Source organism: Ceratotherium simum, chromosome 21, assembly GCF_057802395.1.
Source record: "Ceratotherium simum simum isolate JZ-2026a chromosome 21, ASM5780239v1, whole genome shotgun sequence".
Taxonomy (NCBI): domain Eukaryota; kingdom Metazoa; phylum Chordata; class Mammalia; order Perissodactyla; family Rhinocerotidae; genus Ceratotherium; species Ceratotherium simum.
Window position 1 is genome coordinate 3848132 of NC_141920.1, and position 18908 is coordinate 3867039.

At 43.7% G+C, this 18908-nt stretch overlaps 4 protein-coding genes across 6 annotated transcripts in view; 2 read left to right on the forward strand and 2 right to left on the reverse strand.

Moving 5' to 3' along the window:
- Nucleotides 1-13: 13 nt before the first annotated feature.
- Nucleotides 14-10253, reverse strand: LOC147914172 (uncharacterized). The gene is made up of 4 exons (XM_087445050.1): nucleotides 10201-10253; nucleotides 5044-5144; nucleotides 871-939; nucleotides 14-133 (listed from the first exon to the last, which is right to left on the reverse strand). The coding sequence occupies exons 1-4, from the start codon at nucleotides 10223-10225 to the stop codon at nucleotides 14-16; spliced, it is 315 nt and encodes a 104-aa protein (XP_087301176.1). The 5' UTR covers nucleotides 10226-10253.
- FAM217B (family with sequence similarity 217 member B) lies at nucleotides 9523-15221 on the reverse strand. 2 transcript variants are annotated; one of them, XM_087445048.1, is made up of 5 exons: nucleotides 15056-15197; nucleotides 13975-14071; nucleotides 13336-13447; nucleotides 13148-13233; nucleotides 9523-11699 (listed from the first exon to the last, which is right to left on the reverse strand). In XM_087445048.1, exon 5 carries the CDS (start codon nucleotides 11693-11695, stop codon nucleotides 10550-10552), a length of 1146 nt encoding a protein of 381 aa, XP_087301174.1. In that variant the 5' UTR covers nucleotides 11696-11699; nucleotides 13148-13233; nucleotides 13336-13447; nucleotides 13975-14071; nucleotides 15056-15197; the 3' UTR covers nucleotides 9523-10549. The 2 variants fall into 2 exon arrangements, with proteins under 2 accessions (XP_087301174.1, XP_004430582.1); XM_004430525.3 differs by lacking the exon at nucleotides 13975-14071 and having other exon boundaries at nucleotides 15056-15221.
- The window catches only part of SYCP2 (synaptonemal complex protein 2), a 78547-nt gene continuing 74423 nt past the window's right edge, over nucleotides 14785-18908 (forward strand). For both annotated transcript variants that reach the window (XM_087445046.1, XM_087445047.1), the window contains exon 1: nucleotides 14785-15301. The gene's annotated coding sequence lies outside the window, so the exon portion shown is untranslated. The remainder of the gene's footprint in view (nucleotides 15302-18908) is intronic.
- Nucleotides 15293-18828, forward strand: PPP1R3D (protein phosphatase 1 regulatory subunit 3D). The gene has a single exon (XM_087445049.1). It carries the CDS (start codon nucleotides 15685-15687, stop codon nucleotides 16582-16584), a length of 900 nt encoding a protein of 299 aa, XP_087301175.1. The 5' UTR covers nucleotides 15293-15684; the 3' UTR covers nucleotides 16585-18828.

Here is an 18908-nt window from a genome sequence, read left to right on the forward strand (position 1 = left end):
AGACGGCCTCGTCTCAGCTCTCTCCTCCCCTCTCCTTGGCCGTTCTTGAATTTTTCTGAGTGGGGTTCTTGTGTTCGTCAGAGAGGGGCGGGCTAAGCTTTAAGCTTAACCGCATTAGTGACAAGCAGAGTTCCTAGGAAGGGAGTGGAGGAAGATAAACCACCATAGCTACAAGTGCGCACAGGCTGGGGATGGACCCCAGCGGATTAGAGCTCAGCAGAGGGACCTGAAACCAGCCTTTAAGGGAATGTGGAGGTTTTGTTTCTTTATTTGTTTTAGTTCCAAATCGAATGTCCAATGATCTCTCTCTGTAGCAGGATATTTTAACGACTATTTCCTACAACCCCTATCCTTTGAAACAAAAGAACTAGAAAAGGATTCCAGGAAAGAATAACTTCATTAAGGAGGAAAAAAGAAAGAAAGAAAAAAAAGCACCTTTTACTTTCCAAAGCACGAACAGTCTTTATCCCAACCATGTCTCAGGGCTCTGGGGTTTATAGACTTTTTCTACCAAAATCTCTTTTAAACTTAGACGAATCTGTCTTTTTGAGTTTGAGATTAAAGTAGGAGGGAGGAGAGATGGGAAAGAGACTCCCTCTGGGTAGGAGTCTTTGCATCAGAATTCCAAAAAAAAGGACAAGTTGGGATTCTACCACATCAATACTTCAGGTTGCAATGATCAAGTTTAAAACAAAATCTGAGATGCATTAACCTGATTATCTTAACATGTGGCCTTGTTATCACACTACCTTGTTTAAAACGGTAAGCAGTTCTTTAGCAGATGAAATAGAAGGTAAACTTTCTTGTCTCACTGTACATTTATAGCCCTATGAGATGCTGCTGAACAATTTAATTTGAATAGTTTATTACCTTAATCCAAATTAATAGCTTATTACTGAAAAGAGTAATGAATGCAGTTTGAAGGTCTCTCCGTATTTCCTGTGCATAAAGAGAAACAGAATAATTATTAAATTTACAGCATTGGCTTATTTTCAAAGCAGATATTTTTGTTCCATGGTAGTCCATTGAAAAACTTGATTAAGTTAGAATCACTAATTCATAATTTAGAGGTCAGGTAAGCGAAACCACTTTGAATGTTTGTGGGGGGGGGAAGATGCAGGTCGAGCACCCCTAATGCTAGAATAATGCTGAGGATGATACTATCAAGCAAGACAGACAGTGTTGAGCTCCAGAGATCTGGAGAGGGGCCGGGGGATGCTAGTGAAGGTTTCCACTTTCTAGTTTGCTTTCAGTTGAAAGAAACTGGTATTTTAATATATTAAACACAACCATATTTTCAACATCCTCATACATTTGAAATAATGGAGCAAGACGCCAGCTTCCCATAAAGCATCCATTCTCAGTTAGGCTGTAGGTCCTCACTCAGCTGGTGACTCTGGCTTCACCTGATACACATCTTAGGTGAGTCTGAGCTGGAAGATGTCACGGGTCCCTTTCTGTTCTGAGTATCTATGACTCCAGTGAAGATGGTCTTGTGTTCCTTTCTGGGTCCTTAAAAGTGCAGTAATACCTTACAGCCACAAGGTGGCAGCGCCAAGCCCAATGGGAACTGGTAAATGAAGAAATGTGATTGCTTGTGAGATAAAAGTTACATGATGACTAAAAGGAAGGTATGAGCAACAATTAATGATCTAGATTCAACATTCTCACCTTGGGTGTTGAGGGGTGCCCAACTCACCTCAAGTTCTCAGTATTTTTTAATAATGATAAACGCATCATGAGTGCTTCTAAGAAAGGATTAATTTGTCTTGAATTATCCCTGTCAACAAAGATTCCTGCAAATGCCAGGCACTCGTTGGGTTTCATTTTCAGGGTTGTTAGTCAAGACACCTTGAACACATTCATTTGCCATCTTTTCAGGGAAAAGCATGTTGCATGGAAGGTTTCTACATGCCCAGGAATTGGTGAGGAGGGCCCTGAACTGAGAATAAAGAAGCATAAAAATCACGACATTCTAAAAAGAGCCACCAACAATTGGGCCCAGACACCTCAAGACTCCCAAAAATATTGCAGAACTGATCCTGTCATCCCTACCCTGCATTGCAGCCTAGTGTCCCCTCTCCCACCGCCACCTGTTGGTCGGGAGTCCGAGGAGGAAGGAGGTGTCAGCTGCCTTCTGCAGGCCCCATTTGAGTAAGCCCTGATTGCCCCCCACCCTGCTGGGGAGGGATGGGGTGCTTTCTTTCCACTGATCCTCACTCATTTGGGAAATCAATGGACTGGACTTTCCCAGTGAGTAGAATGGGAGCATCAAGAGAATCACTGGTAACAGTAATGGTGACTACAAGATGGAGAACCTGGCATCCTATCTGGGCTCTGACTTCTGCCTGGATGATGGTCTGGCTGACCAGGCCCTGTGCCCAGCTGAGAGGAAGGGAATTGTGGTAGACAGCAGGGCTTAGAGAAGAGTAACAGAAAAGTACCCAACACTTCCTCCATTTGGCATGATAAGGAGACCTCATTTCTCAAACAAGCCAAGTAAATGTCAAAGAAGGGAAGTGGTTGTCATGAGCCTTCTTCCTGCCTCCCTAGAGGGATGCTGGGGGGTGGGGAGGTGGACGGCACAGCACAGGCATGGAGAGAGGCACAGCATTTGGACACTTGGACGCCTTCTCCACAGAGGGTGAACCATCCCGAGTGAAATCCTGGAAGAGTGGCCTGTGAGAGAGGAAACACGGACGCTTTTCCCTGATCTTTTTCTCTGTTCCCAGCACTGGAGGATCCAGAGCCTAGAAGAGGGAGGGAGGGGAGGCGTCCCAGTGGTGAACTGCAGCCAGGCCCTCCTCTCTGTGTTGGCATGGGAGGTGGAGAGGAAGGGCAGGCCGAGCCCCCCACTGTTTGCACACTGACCAGGAGGAGAGCTGCCCTGGGAGGGCAGGGAGGAGATCCGATTTAAATCAAGATTGACATTGACATTTTAAACGGGATGGTTTCACTAACTGAAGAGCCTAGGAAATGTATCCAGGATGGAATTTGGGGATGAAGAGCATGGTTGAAAACTCAGATTAGGAAAAATTAAATGGACCATGTTTAGACCTCCACTGGGTTGAGACCTCTCCACGTATGCCCACTCATATAAAATTTATTTTGCAAATGATTCTGAATTCAAGGTCCTGTTTCTTCATAGTCACAAGAAAACTTGAATTTCTCAGAACAGTCTCCAGTAGAGTGAAGGAAAAAAAACCCCAAAAACCTCAAGGAAGGACCATGCTTCCAGTAATGGGGAAGTGGTTCCCAGAAGCCCAGACCTGCTATACATAATGGTCACTTTTCAGGAAAATATAAAACTATGACTTGGAGGCACTGGAGTGTGACCAAAGGCAGGCAGAAACCAGAGCGCCAGGTGCCTGGCAGAGGCGGGCGGGTCGAGGGAGGGACAGGGCAGAGAGAGCAAGATGCTAACTGTAGGATCTAGACAGTGAGCATGGGGGTAGTCACTGTACAATTCCTTCAACTTTTCTGTATGTTTGAAAATTTTTATAATACAATGTTGGGGAAAAAATCAGAATAGTGAATTTGACTCCAGCAGTGAAAAATCGAAGTTATTATTAAGTGTAGTTTCACCCCAATATTTAACACTGTATAGCTAGTTGTACCCCAATACCTGGTATGTGCAAGCGCTGAAGGTTGTTAGACTTCATGTAAGAATAAAATAATCCATCATTTGTATTTTGATTTATTTCCATGACTAAGAAGTTTTTGTCTCTTCTGTTTGATGCTGTAGCAGTCACGTAGGTTGCTCAGAAAAGGGTGTTTCCTGATGTGTCAGTGTTTTGAGTCAGCCACCAAAAGCTGGCCAGAAAATCTCCTTTGAGAAATTTTAATCTCTTGCCCCTATTTGTTCAACTAGTAGTTGTAGATGAGCAATTAGTAAAAAAACGCTGCCAAATATAACAGATTGGAATGTTTCTGCTTTTTGCAAGTATATTCTAATACTGATAACACTGATAGTAGAATTACCAAGCTCTTTCTTCATTTATGTAAATAAACGTTTTCATGCTTTTTTAGAGAAGGAGAAAGAAGATAAGAAGGAGAGAAAGATTTGGGTCTCTTTAGTTTATCTTCCCACATCAAAACCACCCTGTAAAGGTAAAAATATGTATTTCTTTTTTTAATTAGAATACCTTCAATTAAACTTGGCAGATCCTTCATTTCATTATTGTATAAAACCTATAGGTGAAAAGCATTTCATTCTAGTATTTAGAGAATTGAACAACATAGGAAAAAAGCAAAGCCTTCCTTTTCTTTCTCCTCTATTAAGGCAGACATCTCGAGAGAGATGAGTTTAAGGAAAAGCTTGGTGACAGGTAGGGTGACCCTTCTAAACCTGGCCAAAATGATGACGTGAGTGAAAAGGTCAGCTGAAGGCAGATGGAGTTTTCCATACCTGGAGGTTAAAAACAGACGATTATGAATGTAAGAAAAATGTGCTCGAGGTGGATGTGCTCTAAGAAACCTCAACTCCTCAGCACTGACTTGTGGCACAGATGACAGAGGCCATAAATCACTCATCTTAATGACCTCTTCTTGAGGCAAAGAGCCAGTCAAGTGCCTTTAAGCCCTGGAGAAAACAGACAGAGATCAGCAAAGACTTGGTTAGCGGTCAAAGCACAGAGAAGAGACCGGTCTCGCCAGTGAAATGCTGTCAAAGCAGTCAATTCAAACTTGCAGACTTTTAAGAGCCATAAAAGCGGGTTTCTCAAACTTGACTGGACAAGGATCTAGTTGAAATGCAGACTTTAATTCTGTTGGGGAGGCAAACTTTTACTTCACCCCGTTAGGGTTCTTTCTGGCTGGGCCTGAGAATTAAATTGACATAAGACAGATCAACAGGAGAAAAGCATACCGATGTACTGAATACAAGTTTTACACGACCCGGGAGCCTTCATAAGGAATGAAGACCCAAGGAAATGTGGAAACCTACTTGCTTTTGTATGAGGTTGAACAAAGAGAAGCAACTGTAGAAACGTGAACTATGTGGGGGGCTAGAGGAAGATAATTATTTTAACCAATAAAACTTACAGAGAATGCTCTTGGTCTCAACTTCTCATCTTTGATGATAAGAATGTTACTTTCCTTCTGGTCTAGGGAGGGCATCTTTCCTATAATAATTTCATCTCCTCCTTTTAAGAAAAAGAAGAAAGGTAAGACTGTTTTTCTTGTGTTTTCTGTTTTTCAAGTGCCTTTAACTCAAAATAGTCAACGTGGCAGAGTGGCACATTTTGGGGTGGCATGTTCTGAACTCCTTCACGTTCAGTAAGTCTGAGGTGGGGCTCACAATTTGAGTAGCAAGGCATAAAACGGTGCTTGCTGGATATAATCTAAAATTAAATATGCCTCACTAGTTTTCTCTAAAATACCATTCAACCTAGAACAGTTATATTCATGACTATCCCATTTTTTAAATTCCATATATATTTTCCAGTGTTATCACTGTTAATTCCTTAAATATCAAATTGCTGAGCACAGGGATATGCAAATCGTATTTTTTGAAATAAGTGTCTCTGTGAACATTTTAATAAATTAATGATTTATGTTCCTTCGTTGAGCATTATTCTGCTCAACGAAGCAGACTGTTTTATGAAGTTAAAGTAATCAAACAAGGAGACCATTAGACGAGGTGGTAGCCTATGCAAGCAAACCAAAACTTAAACCCAAGTCAACTCCTGTCAACGCGTCAAGGATATGAAGAGGCACCAGTCACAAACAGCCAAGTAAGCTTTCCCAAATAAGGCAACCACTTAAGCTACAGCCAATGAAATCACCTACTTGCTTCTGCATCTTCTCTACAAGAGCCTTGCCCCCAGCTCCTGTCTGTGGAGTGCTCCTAACCACTTCTGGTTTGGTGCTGCCCAATTCAAATCGATTTTTTCTCAAATAAACTCTAAAATTTTTAATATGCCTCAGTTTATCTTTTAACAATGATAATGGGAGCCTACTCCACAGCACCTGACAACACTGAACAGACCATTTAATTCCCTGACGGCAGAGCGAAGCTCAACAAAGAACGCGCCTTGTGTCTGAAGTCAAACAGTCCTTTTCTCTCCCATTTCTTTTTGATTACAATGAAAACCTTTTCATTTGATTAGAAAGCACTAACAGAACAAGTTCGGCGTTATGTGAAAAGGTTTAGTCGCCACCTCGTGGATAATAAAATAGCAACATCCAAAAACAATCTTCCTTCCATTTTCTGTACAAACTAGTGACTTAAAACCTCCAACACGGTTAATTTTCAAACTACTGAAAAATTTTTAACCACCCTGCTCAAAACAAGACAACAGGCCCAAAATGGCGCTGCCTATGCTAAGCTCCACTTCACCAAATCGAGACTTACAGTTTCAGCTCTCCCATGGAGAGACTCCCATGGAGTCTTAAACCAGTCAATGGGGAATCTGCTTGATCAGCACTAGTCAGGTAACCTGCCTGATAAGACCCTTGGCTTCTCGTAGAGGAAATAACCTTGCAATATTAACCCACTTTTTTGTCTAGTATAACTTCCTTTTTCCTGCTCCCTTCTGCCTATAAAAGCCTTTAATTTAGTATAGCTCCTCAGAGCTCCTTTCTATCTACTAGATTGGATGCTGCCCGATTCATGAATCATTGAATAAAATCAATCAGATCTTTAAAATTTAATCAGTTGAATTTTGTCTAATACTCTCCAATTATTTTTTAAATTGCCGCTATTTGGTAGACTCAAAAGAACACACCTCATTGTCAGACATGAGTTTAGAAAGAGGAGCAAAGGGCCTTTCAGAATGTCTGCAGCAGCAGCTGCTCAAAGCTGCCATCTCCCAACCAGGTGACTTCCTTGGAAGACACGATGCTCATTTCTGAACATGTAACCTAAGGTTTGAGTTACTTATATCACGTGTTACTTGAATTTTACTGAATTTCATCCTGCTTCCTTAACCACTCAACACCTTTTGGGGGGAATAAGAGGGACTCAAGAAATGTTTGGCCAGCGATGCTTCGCTGATACATCTAGTAATGTTGTCATGGATGTTGCTTAGTAAGAAGAAAGGAGTTGGGACAGAATTTCCTCCTCAGCAGTTCTTTGTAATAACCAGGGAGAAATAAGACAAATTCCAAAAGAGAACTGCATAAAAACCATAACAGAAATATCCAGACAATGGTTTTCTACTGTTTAATTGATCTCAAGGAAAGAAAAATCCAGATTCACAAAAACTTATATGTATTGTTTTATTCTATACAAAACCAAGCATACAATAATTATAATAGCAAATAGTGGATATGCTGAATATTTTCAGGCCATTTTGAGTGGTGCTCTGTACATGTACACGAATAAACAATAAATACTGCTTCTCTATTACCTTGAAATACAGTATCACTGAGAGTTTTATATTTTTATGTAACTACTCAGGTAAACAAGCATGAAGGAAACAGGAAATCAGCAATATTTAAATCACGTAAAATAGAAATTTTTATGTCTTTCTGGAAACTAACCTAATAGGCCTAAGAACCACTACAAACTATCTTCCTTTTAGCTATTAGTTATCATAAGATCAAGGATGTCCTCTCCCCCATCTTTTTGTCAAAGGCCACTAATCCCACCTACTCAAGTTAGTTACAAATCTTGTCAGTTTAGTCATTAAAGATTTGAGAAATAGTCTAAATCCAAACAATTGTAGCTAATACTGATATATTTTTATAGTTTATTTTTGTACATTTTTACAACTTTTCCTACTAACTTATTCTAAGCCTGAAGTTCTTCTTACATTCTCTAAACTTTTGGACTGTTTTATTTTTTTTAAAGATTTTATTTATTTAATTTTTTCCCCCCAAAGCCCCAGTAGATAGTTGTATGTCATAGCTGCACATCCTTCTAGTTGCTGTATGTGGGACTCGGCCTCAGGATGGACGGAGAAGTGGTGCCTCGATGCGCACCCGGGATCCGAACCCAGGCCACCAGCATTGCAGCGCGAGCACTTAACCACCAAGCCACAGGGCCGGCCCTGGACTGTTTTAAATACAACATTATGTAAACAATTCCCCAGAAATGAGGCACTTCTTAGAAATACAATGACTCACGTCACTAGACTAGCAGGAGACTCAATGGCCTAGACTTGATGGACTGAATGAGTTCATGAATCAACTTTCCAATGTTGTCCACTTTTTCAAGCGGACATTTTCATGGCAAGATTCTTGTCTACAGCATTTAGTGCATTAAGATGTGTTAGATGTGTGTGTCAGAAATCATAAAATTAAAAGTGTGCTTGAGAACGTTAATGAACCTCTACTATTCATTAGGAGCTTTGATCCAATTACACTAATACTGGGTAAAATAAACCACCAACCTGAGGCAGAAAAGTAAACAAGCAAAGTCACTTTTTCAGGCTTTTAAAACTGACTTAACATGTGATGTTACGACTATTTCCCAAATTAAGCAACTAACTTCAATTCAAAGAGCAAGGAACAAATGTAACATCTGAGGCCTTACCTCTAAATTTCTTAATCATGATTGTTTTCAGCTCAGACATACACAAGGCAAGGAAAAGTAAACCATGTCACCCGTACCCTTCAAGATCTCCCGGAGCACCCACGTGGATGCATTACTGGGAAGGGCAGCAATTCGGTGTAAACCCTTCAGAATTAATATCAGGAGTATGTCTACGTATATAACGTGCTTACAGAGATTTATAGGCCCTGAAACTTCATAAAGAGTTCCATGAAAATCTGGCAGAGAAAGAATCACGTGTGAGGTGCCAGCTGTGTTTCAAGGACTAATCCATCAGCCCTCACAAGGAGCAGGGCAGGCAAGGAGCACATGGGGTGCCACTCAGGAAGCACAGGAAGGAAAGGTAAGAGCAGCACTGTGTTCAAAATACATGCACTGAGCACAACACTTATAGTATATTGAGAGCTACGCAAGTAACACCTGCCAGACGCACATCTTTTGTTCCTAGAAAAGCTTTAAAATCCTAGTGTAAGAGCATGCCTCCTCCAGTAGGGTGGTGTGAGAGAGAAAGAATGTAAGAGGGAATCTGCAAAAATCTAGAAATAAAGTCTTGGAAGAAAAAGACTCCCACAAAAAATTTTATATGTTGTTTAATATGATTAAAATCACATTTTAAGATGGGACTTTAATATTTAACTTTTGCCCATTATTTCAATTATAAATGCATCTTGTCCTTATGCCGTTAACTTACAAAATGCCTTGGACGATATTGACTGTTGTGTGAAAAATCTGCAAGCTATTATATATTTTCAGATGAAAAGTGCCAAGTTTTTCATTTGCCCCAAAGGTGAAAAAATAGAAACATGTATGTAAAAAAACAAATACAATAATCATTTAAAGGGATATAATCAGCTATAGTCATTAAAACATACTGCATATCAAGAGGTAGTCAACCAAAAGTTTTAAAGATATTCACATTAATATCCACAGAAATCACACAGCACAACTATGGGAACAAGTAGATGTTACTTAACTGCAGTTAAATAAGCATTTAGGAGAGCCAGGAAGCCATAGGACCAGATGAGGACGTTCAGGAGATATTCAGTAACTTTATTTATATTCCACTCCCCGCTCCAACTTGAAATGTGTCCTCTTCCCCTAACCCCCAGCAACATTATAAAATCCTGCTCTTGCGAATTAAAACACAACACTATTTGGACTACAGACAGCAGGATCCAGGTCCCAAATCAGTAATGTCATAACTACTAAATTCAAAGTGGTTCCGTGTGCATCCATCTGATTACAGGCCCTCCTTTACAAACTCTAAAAGATGGTTTTTCCTGTGGCACTTTTTCAGAGAAGCCACACACGCCAGAAACTCTAGGGGGCCAAATATTTCACTCTGACCTCCCAGCCAACAGTAACAATCATGCTGAAACCCACTGCCTTCTGCCTGGACAAAGCCTACACGCTATTTAACCTCAGTTTAGAGAACCCCCAAAGTGGACTTCACCACCACCTCTAAATTTAAAATTCTTTTTTTTTTGAACCCATGTTAGGGAAAATGTATGGAAACACTAGATTCCATTGTCTTAAAAGAGCAAGCAGCTTAGTGATAAATGACTTTGCTCCAGATAGATGCTCTGTCACTTGAGGACGAAACTTCCGCTTGAATCATTTATGAGGAGGACACTGAGAGTCCTGTTTCAAATGTCTGGGATTCTACACCATTTATAACAGTACGCACTATTTTATATACTTACGTGCAGCGAAAATGGGGAGCTCCATCCTACATGGGCTGGCTGCTGTTGCAGAAGTTTAGTTCACTCCTCCCCTCGAGAGTTTGCATTTTATTTCTTTATATGGCATAGACCTTTGTTAATTTTTTTCTAAAGGGCTCTCATTTGCTTAAGGCTGTCAATACAAAGGAAGACACTTTTCTTTGAAAATAACCCTAGTGAGGCTGGGGTGGGGTAGGGGTGGACTAAAGAACCAATCAACCACTTAAATGTCAGTAATCATAAAGTTTCTTAAAATTCACAAAACTGTCACTTTTGCAAGAGCTCTAACATTTAGGTATCTGCAGGCCTCTGCAATTCATCATTTCAGTTATTATTTGAATTTATGTGTGTTTTGCTTTACTCCATTTGTTTTGAGTTTTCTCTCACTGGATATAGTGGCATGACCACAGTTATTTGCTTTTCCCTTTTTCTTAAGATTTGCATGTGCTTGTGTTCTGGAGGCCTTGTAGGAGTCCACGGAGCCCAGAATCATCACTGACTGTGTGGGCACTCGGGTGTTGCCACTGCCGTCAATCTTGGGGCTGCTGTCAGCACAGGACAAACCCCAGTGCTGCAGCTTGGAACTCTTATTTGATTTCTTTTTCTTCTCCTCTGTCCTCATGTCAAAGGTTTGCTCCTGAGAACATAATCTGCTACTACTCAGCACCTCCAGGGGCTTGGGGGAAGTCGCCAATGTGTAATTTGATGGATGGACTTCTTCACGGTGCAAGTCTTTCCTTCGTGAAGGGCCTGACTGTGGAGTCCCTTCCTGGCGAGCCTTCGACAGAGCACTAGCAATGAGCTTGCTTCTCCCGGGGCTTTTCAGAGCCCCTGACGTCCCAGGGGCAGTGGGGGGCCTTGCTTTGGCCCCCTTTCCTTTTTCGCTCTGTACAGTCTGGATCTGCAGCCACTCGAGCTGAATAAGTCTATCGACATACTTCCCCAGAAGCCCTCCGGTGTGTGGCACTGCTCCGGTTCTATACTCCGTGTTCAGAAGCACAGCCATGTCCCGCAGGTCCCAGGAGTTAAAAGGGGATGGGAGGAAATCAGGATAGTGGTATTCAGGCTTTGCCTGACCCTGACCTGGGTGCAGATCAAAGTAAACTGGATCAATTTCCTCAGCTCGAAGATTAAGATCTGGAGGTGTGAGGGGCGAAGGAGGAATGGGAATTCTTTCCGAATCAGAGAGATCACTGGCACTGTCCTCATCAGCATCTTCTTTAATAATTTTCAGTGACTTAAAGTCGAGAAACAGCTTGTTCCCGGAGGCCCCCTGACACCTGGAACTGAGTGGACTCCTTTCTGGCTTTCCTTTGGGGGAAATGCTTTCTTTATGTTTATCCTCAGTGAGTTGGGAGACACCGACGAGGCTGCCCTTCAGCTGGGAAGAAACATGGGGGACTTGGGGTTTACTCTGCCTTTTTCCAGAAGCATTCTTTGAACGTTGTACTTTATTCCGAGATGGGCCAGCATTCATATTGCTGTGAGAAATGAAACTGCAATTCTTAGTATATATGACAAACACTGGTCTCGCTATGACTAAAACAAACAAAAAGAATCCTCCAGTTGTACATTTCAGCTATTACTAGGCATTAGAAAATGTACGGCCTCTCAACTCCCTACACAACAAGCAGTTCTCGCAGAACAAGTGACAGAACAATTTTCCAGGTAACACTCTATTAAAGAAACATTATATAATGCAGGTGCCAAAAGTAAATGCCTGGAATCTATTTTATAGCAAATATAAGCATTTAAGAAAAACATTAACATTTCTTAAACTGGTTATATTACAATTTTAGACCAATTGTGTGTACTCTGAAAAACATTAGTTTGGAAAAAATCTGTCATGGAATTCTCAATCTGTTCTGCTAATGATGAGCAGTGTTTAATAACATTAATGAGTAAAATCCACACCTTTCATATGCCTATATTAAATTAAATGTAAATAAGATGTAAAACGCAAGTTTTATAGAACTTAATCACTGATTGGTGGTGATTCTGAGCCAACTAAAATCTTAATATGAAAAAGTGTAGCGTATACAACCTGTACCTCAAACCAAAAGCTTATTAAAGTGTTTTCAAATAGGAAACACTGTGTTTAAAAGGATAGAAATAAAATCATATGGTGCCTTCTAACATAATATGAATGAAAAAATAGAGTTAATGCTATCTCATGAATGGCAGCTAAATGGGAATAATGAAGACTCTGCTCATCACTAGCATAGCAACTGATTCTCTCCGGGGTAATTTATCCTGAGGCAGGATCTCATATCACAGTTGAAAATATTTTCTTTTCAATTTATTTATCAGGAACATAGCATTTTACTAAGATTAATAATACTTCTCAGTCACATAAGTCAGGTGGAGTAAAAGAAATGGGTGGTAAACATGCTTTCTGGAAACCTCAGAGGTTCATTTGTCCAGTGGTTTCCACCACACTAAGCAATTATTTGAAAATGTGTTATCTCTTAATTAATAAATATGGAGAATGTTAAATCATTGCCAATAGCATAATGTGTGCTCTATAAAGGTTGAAGAAATGAATGAAGAAATGGATGAAGGAACTGCTATTATTTAGAACTCATAATAACACTTAAAACTTTTGCTTACCTCTAGCTGTCAGTGTGAATCCATAAAAGTTATTATCAGTATCCTTTTTATAGAAAAGGAAACTAACATGGAAAGATGATTAATAAGCTTACCCAAAATTGTAGATTCTATTAAGAGTGCCAGAATTATGACCGCTGTAATATTTACCAACTAGTCAAAGTGGTTTAAAACCACTTTGCCCACTCATTTTTGCTAGATAAAAAATATAAGTGTATATTTCTTACCCACAGACATATTTTTTTTCCAACCACACATATTCAGTCTGGAGAAGTGAGAATATAATTTTACAAGATAAAGCAATAATACGAAAACTATTTACCTGCTTTTCTGATGAGATTCATTCACCCTATTCCCTTTCTTGAAAAAATCACATGGGTGATCATCATCTAGTGTTTGATGGACTGTCTAAAAACAGACATGCAGTAATAAATACCATGAATACACACACAGGAAACAAAAAAAAACAGAACAAATCGAAGTAACATTTTCCTTCAGAATTTACATCACCTTTTCTGTAGTGCTTGAAATATTCTTGCTCAATCTGTTGGAGGATGATGACAGCTGGGGAAGTGACTTCTTTATTCCTCTTATATTTGGAAAGGACTCCTCACCACCAGAACTAAAAGCAACAGAACACTGCCCGTAAGGACTGATTGCGAATGGTCCCATCACCAGCACTGGGCTGGTTATATTTGCATAGTATGGAAACATTGGTGGGGGATATTGCCTAGTGTTTACAGTTTAATCTTTTTTGCCTGATTGTTTTTCACAGTGGATACAAGATCACACTAGTGTAAATGCTGCGAATGGATTCCCTCCCTCCCTCCCTCTCTCTCTCTGCTTACACACACACACACCCTCCTGGGAAATAACACGTTGAGGAAATTTGTGAGGCTAATTACTGTCAGGCATTACTCCAAAGCTCCCATGTCCATTCATTCATTCTTTCATTCATTCACAGTAATTGCAGGAGTGCCTAGAAAATGGCAGGGACGGTGCACATGTCCCTGCTCTCACAGGGTGTAAACTCTGTTGGGGAAGCTCCCTTTCAGTTCTCCTGCCTTCACTACCACATCAAACCATTAGAAGATTACCGATATATTAATACATATCATGTTATCTCTTTGTGAAACTGTTGACTCTTACCACAGAACGCTGCTATTCCCCTCTTATTTTCAGTGGCCTACTAAAAGTGCCCGGATTTGAAAGTGAATACTTTTTTCTTCTGGAATATCCCCTGCCTCTGTAAAATGGAAAAGAGGCGGGATTATAGAAGATTCTTATTTTCTTCCTGAAACTTTGCTGTATTATTTTTCACAATGAGCATGTATGTCTTTTTAGCCAGTTTACATATGATAGTAATAAAAATCCCATATGGGCTCTCACAATTAATAAATCACACCATAATCAGCAGGCTGGATTCATTTTAGATGTAGAATATGTTCTTTACTTTACCAGCCCTCTTTCATTAGTTTGGTTTTCTTTCTGCTTCGTCCCTCTGGACAGTAAAAAAGTAAAAAAGTCCCTCTAGAATGCCTCGCCCCAAACTGCTTTCTAGAAAGTGCACTTCCGCCTTTTTCACTACATTTCACCTGGCAAGCTTTACACCGCAGGCTGCGGCGCTTCCTCCGCAAAGTTAGTGAAACGAGAGAAGAACGCCTGGAGGCTCCTAAGGAGGCAGAGAAGCAGCTCCCGTTTTCCTGATGGTTCAGGCTTGCACCGGAAAAAAGCTAAAAGTCTGAGATTCTGGCTACAAAAAAAGCTTCCCAAGCGCCAGAGGCTTATTAAGGGCAGCTGTATAATTCATCACAGGGTCTTAACTCTCGTTCCCACATTTTTCTCTCTGGCCCGGCGCCCAGAGACAGACAGAAGCAGCACCGCCCCCTCCCCACCCTCCGGGAATTGGCAGGCGGTCGGGGGCGGCAAAGCATTGTGGGTAATGTGTGGCGAAGACGCTTCTCCGCTACCCAGCGAGGCTCCGTCGGTCTGGCCGAGGGTCCAGGCTGCAGTGCATGTGTGTCCAAAGAGCTGGCTAGCCTAGATGCCTAAAATTAGCCTGGGGACCAGCTCCTGGAAAGGCCAGTTTTTGCACCCTCCCCCGGCCCCCATTAACCCAGAAATCCAAGGAGCGGCAGCATGCATTTTCCGTGTCCTCCGTTTGTGCAGACACAGAGCTATGATCGATGGGCGCACGGGCCAGGCAGACGCAGACAGAAATTGATCAGACCTGTTTCGCGATCGCCGAGGACACGTGACGAGGCCGCCGGCCTTCCTTCGCGGCGCCGGGGCGGGGAGGCCGGCCTGCGGCGCGCTGCGGCAGGGGCGCGCGAGGAGGCGGCGCGGCGGCGGCGGCGCGCAGCTCGGCCGGGCTCCCCGGGGGCGCTCGGGCCGGCGGGAGCCCGCGCGCGGGCGGCGTCACGAGGGGCGGGGCGGAGGCTCGCCGGGAAGTTGCGCCCAGAGAAGTTGCAGCCATGTAAGTAACGCCCCGGACCGGGAAGGTGGGAGGGGCCGCGCCAGGAACGCAGCCTTCCCCTAAGAACATCCAAGGAAGGAAAAAGGAGGCGCCGCCCTGCGCTCCCGGGGTGCCCCCGAAAAGCTTCCACTGGGGAAAGCACTCATCTTTTTAGAAACAAGCTCTTTTTACGCTGCAAGAAGCAGAAGACTAGGGCGAGGACTGGAGGGCGAGGTGGCGGACTAGGGGAGGGCGCAGCGGGCCCAAAAGTTTCCCGGCAGGCTGCAGTTCCGGCGGAGAGTCGGGGGCTTCTGAGCACTGCCGGGGACACCGAGGTAGCGGACGCGTGGTCCGAAGGTTGCCCCTCGGTTCCACCTCCCCATTGCCCGACGGCCGCCTGGGCCATGTCCAGAGGCCCGGGCTCAGCGGGCCTACCCGGCGCCCCGGGGTCCCGGAGGCCCGCCCCGCGGAGCCTCAGCTGCCTCTCGGACCTGGACGGCGGTGCAGCCCCGGAGCCGCGGCCCGGCCGGCCCCCCGGGAGCCCGGGCCGCGCGCCCCCGCCTCGGGCGGCGCCGTCCGGCTGCGAGCCCCGCCTGCGGCCCATCATCCTGCGGCGGGCGCGCTCGCTGCCCAGCTCGCTCGAGCGCCGCCAGAAGGCCGCGGGCGCGCCGGGCGCTGCGTGCGGGCCGGGCTGCAGCCGGCCGCACCGCGTGCGCTTCGCCGACGCGCTGGGCCTGGAGCTGACGCAGGTCAAGGTGTTCAACGCGGGCGACGACCCGTCGGTGCCGCTGCATGTGCTATCGCGGCTCGCCATCAACTCGGACCTGTGCTGCAGCAGCCAGGACCTGGAGTTCAACCTGCAGTGCCTCGTGCCCGACTTCCTGCCGCCTGTGGAGGCCCCCGACTTCGGCGAGCGCCTGGGGCGGCAGCTTGTGTGCCTGGAGCGCGTCACCTGCTCGGACCTGGGCATCAGCGGTACCGTGCGCGTGCGCAACGTGGCCTTCGAGAAGCACGTGGCAGTGCGCTACACCTTCTCGGACTGGCGCAGCACACACGAGGCGGTGGCGCGGTGGCGCGGGCCGGCGGGCACCGAGGGTACCGAGGACGTGTTCGCCTTTGGCTTCCCAGTGCCTCCCTTCCTGCTGGAGCTCGGCTCCCGCGTGCACTTCGCGCTGCGCTACCGAGTGGCCGGCACCGAGTACTGGGACAACAACGACGGCCGCGACTACAGCCTCACGTGCCGCAGCCACGCGCTGCACATGCCACGTGGCGAGTGCGAAGAGAGCTGGATCCACTTCATCTGAGGCCTCTTCGGAGGGAACCTGGCGCTTCTACTCCTCAGCCGCACCTGCACGCACTTCCTACCTGGGCTCTCACATCTGGGTGGCTGCTCTTCCCCGCGCCCCACTCCACCCCACCCCTACGGCTCTGACCTCACTTCCCGCTGCAAGGTCCCCTGGCAGTGGCCCATCCTGTCTTCTACTTGAAACGTCTGTGTCACTTGATCTAAAAAGTAGCCTCAGGTGGCCAGAAGGCCGAGTTGTTTAACGTGCTGGGGGAGGGTGCTGGGTGCGTAGATGCGTGGGAGTGTTGGCCCTTCTGGAGAGGGCCCAGGCAGGGGTGTTTTGGAAAGGCCAGCATCCTCCTGCTAGGAAGGCCTGTGGTTTTTGCATGTGTCCTGATTGAGTCTCTGTAAACGTAGTTACTATCATTGTGATGCTGGGACCTTTAACCCTTAGGAGAGGCCTTCTCAGGAACATTCTGCACTTAATAAGCTTTAAAAAAGTCAGTCTTGTGTTTGTGTCCACTGTAAACAGAATATATGGTATGACCCCCATCATGATCCCTTGAGGCGTTCCTGCGCTGGGACAAGGAAAACCTGAGACCATGTTAGCTTGCCAATGTCTGTAGACTTCTAACAGTGGGAAACTATTAATAGGCAAGAAATGTATGCCTCATCAGTCATCACACAACCATTCTTGAGAGTTCAGGCTGCCCTGGTTAGGCTGCGAGTCTCCTACATCAACAGCTGAGAAAGAGGAAAAAGCTTTAAAAGTTTAAACTAGCAAATCAGCCCCTTCTCTGCAGTCTCTCTTCTTGCTTCATCTGTTTCTCTTGTACATGTTTGCTAATTATGTATCTGCACATTATCAGGCCATTCTGTTTAGGTTTGAAACTACCTGACCATTTTCAGAAATTCTGCTTTAAGTTACTTCAATATTCAGGCAACTCTATAGAATTTCAGGCAACAATGCCCTTTACAATTACCTTTTGATGATTAAGGTGACTCTTTTTATGTCTTCTTGAGTATCAGAAGATTCCAGCAGTCATCTTTCAGAAGTCAAGTTACCAAGTGGAACTAGAAGGTGTTTTCAGCAACAGCCAGAGCACTGGAGGAAAAATAATTCACAGATATTTATACTCTTTAATTGTTTTAAGTTGTACTTATATATGCCTGGTTTTATCAGCTACCTGCCAAGTTTATTCTTTGTGCCTTTGGATAGGAGAGTTTCTAACATTGTCTGGACTTGTTTCCCAGTTTTAAAATGTTAAATGCCTTTCTTTCCTTTTTTTTAAAATCTCCAACCAAGAAGGCAAGGCCATTGTCCCCTGCAGAGTTCCACAATGACTTAAAACTCCCAGCAAGGTGCTGATGAATTAGGTGCTGAATGGTAGTCTGTCTGACAGCAGGTGCTAGCACTGAGGTCTGAAAACCCAGCCAAGATGGACAAGGCCTCCAACTTGTGAAGTTCAGTTATGATACCATTGAAACCAGTGTGATCTCTTTTGTGATAGCTGTCATCAATGAATTAACTCTAAATCTGAATGTTCATTGACATTTGTCAAATCAATCCACAAGGATGCATTTTGCCTTTTAAACAATTTGTTATAATTGCAACTTCTGTGTTTTTAAAATTCCAAGAAGAGAGATGGCTTTCTTTGGTACTTTTAGATCTAAAAACACTGAATTTTGATTTAAAATGTGATTACAATGAACGACCTTTGGCTATTAGCTCTGTGCACTACATTGGCATGCAAGAGAGAGAGAAGCCTGGTTGCATTTCCTGCTGTTTGACTGTCCAGTTAGGTCAGCAAGCCTGTGTGGGCCTTGGCTGCTATGCTCTTGGCCCCAGCCCAGAGTGCACGACAATTGTCCAGAGTATTCAGGTGTACGAGTTAAGAGCTACCAAACGTACGTTGTGTAAAGGCGTGTAGAGAACCTGGAATCCATGTGAAAGTCACTTGCCAAAAAGGTTCTGGTCATAGAATATAAAGTAAATGTTATATCTTTGATAGTAAGAGAACCTCAATGTGCCTTTTAAAAAACATCAACGTTTTAAAATTTAAAAACTTAAATATACCTGCCTGGTTGATAAAAGTTCAGCTTAAGGAGAAATTTCAGACCCTAAAACACAATTATATTACTTAGATGTTAAAATTTTGTAGTGGATTGTGCGAGTGTTGGGTTATCTTCTCAAACATATTGTAATGTCTGTCATTTAAGATGATTTCACTCAAGCCTGAATATTAAAGTATATGTGCACAAATTGTTAGCTGGAGTGTGTTTTTCTTGTGGTCTAGTTACAGAAACAAGGCTTTAGAAACATCTTGATGTTTAAATCATTTC

What these genes read in the sequence shown, in the direction of transcription:
- LOC147914172 (XM_087445050.1), bottom strand. Translation starts at nt 10,225, where the DNA reads ATGGAGCTCCCCATTTTCGCTGCAC. An exon ending in TGAGACCAAGAGCATTCTCT is followed by an intron (nt 940 to 5,043) that starts GTAAGTTTTATT and finishes CTTTATGCACAG; the next exon opens with GAAATACGGAGAGACCTTCA. An exon ending in AGCTATTAATTTGGATTAAG is followed by an intron (nt 134 to 870) that starts GTAATAAACTAT and finishes CTCCCTTCCTAG; the next exon opens with GAACTCTGCTTGTCACTAAT.
- FAM217B (XM_004430525.3), bottom strand. Translation starts at nt 11,695, where the DNA reads ATGAATGCTGGCCCATCTCGGAATAAAGTACAACGTTCAAAGAATGCT.
- PPP1R3D (XM_087445049.1), top strand. Translation starts at nt 15,685, where the DNA reads ATGTCCAGAGGCCCGGGCTCAGCGGGCCTACCCGGCGCCCCGGGGTCC.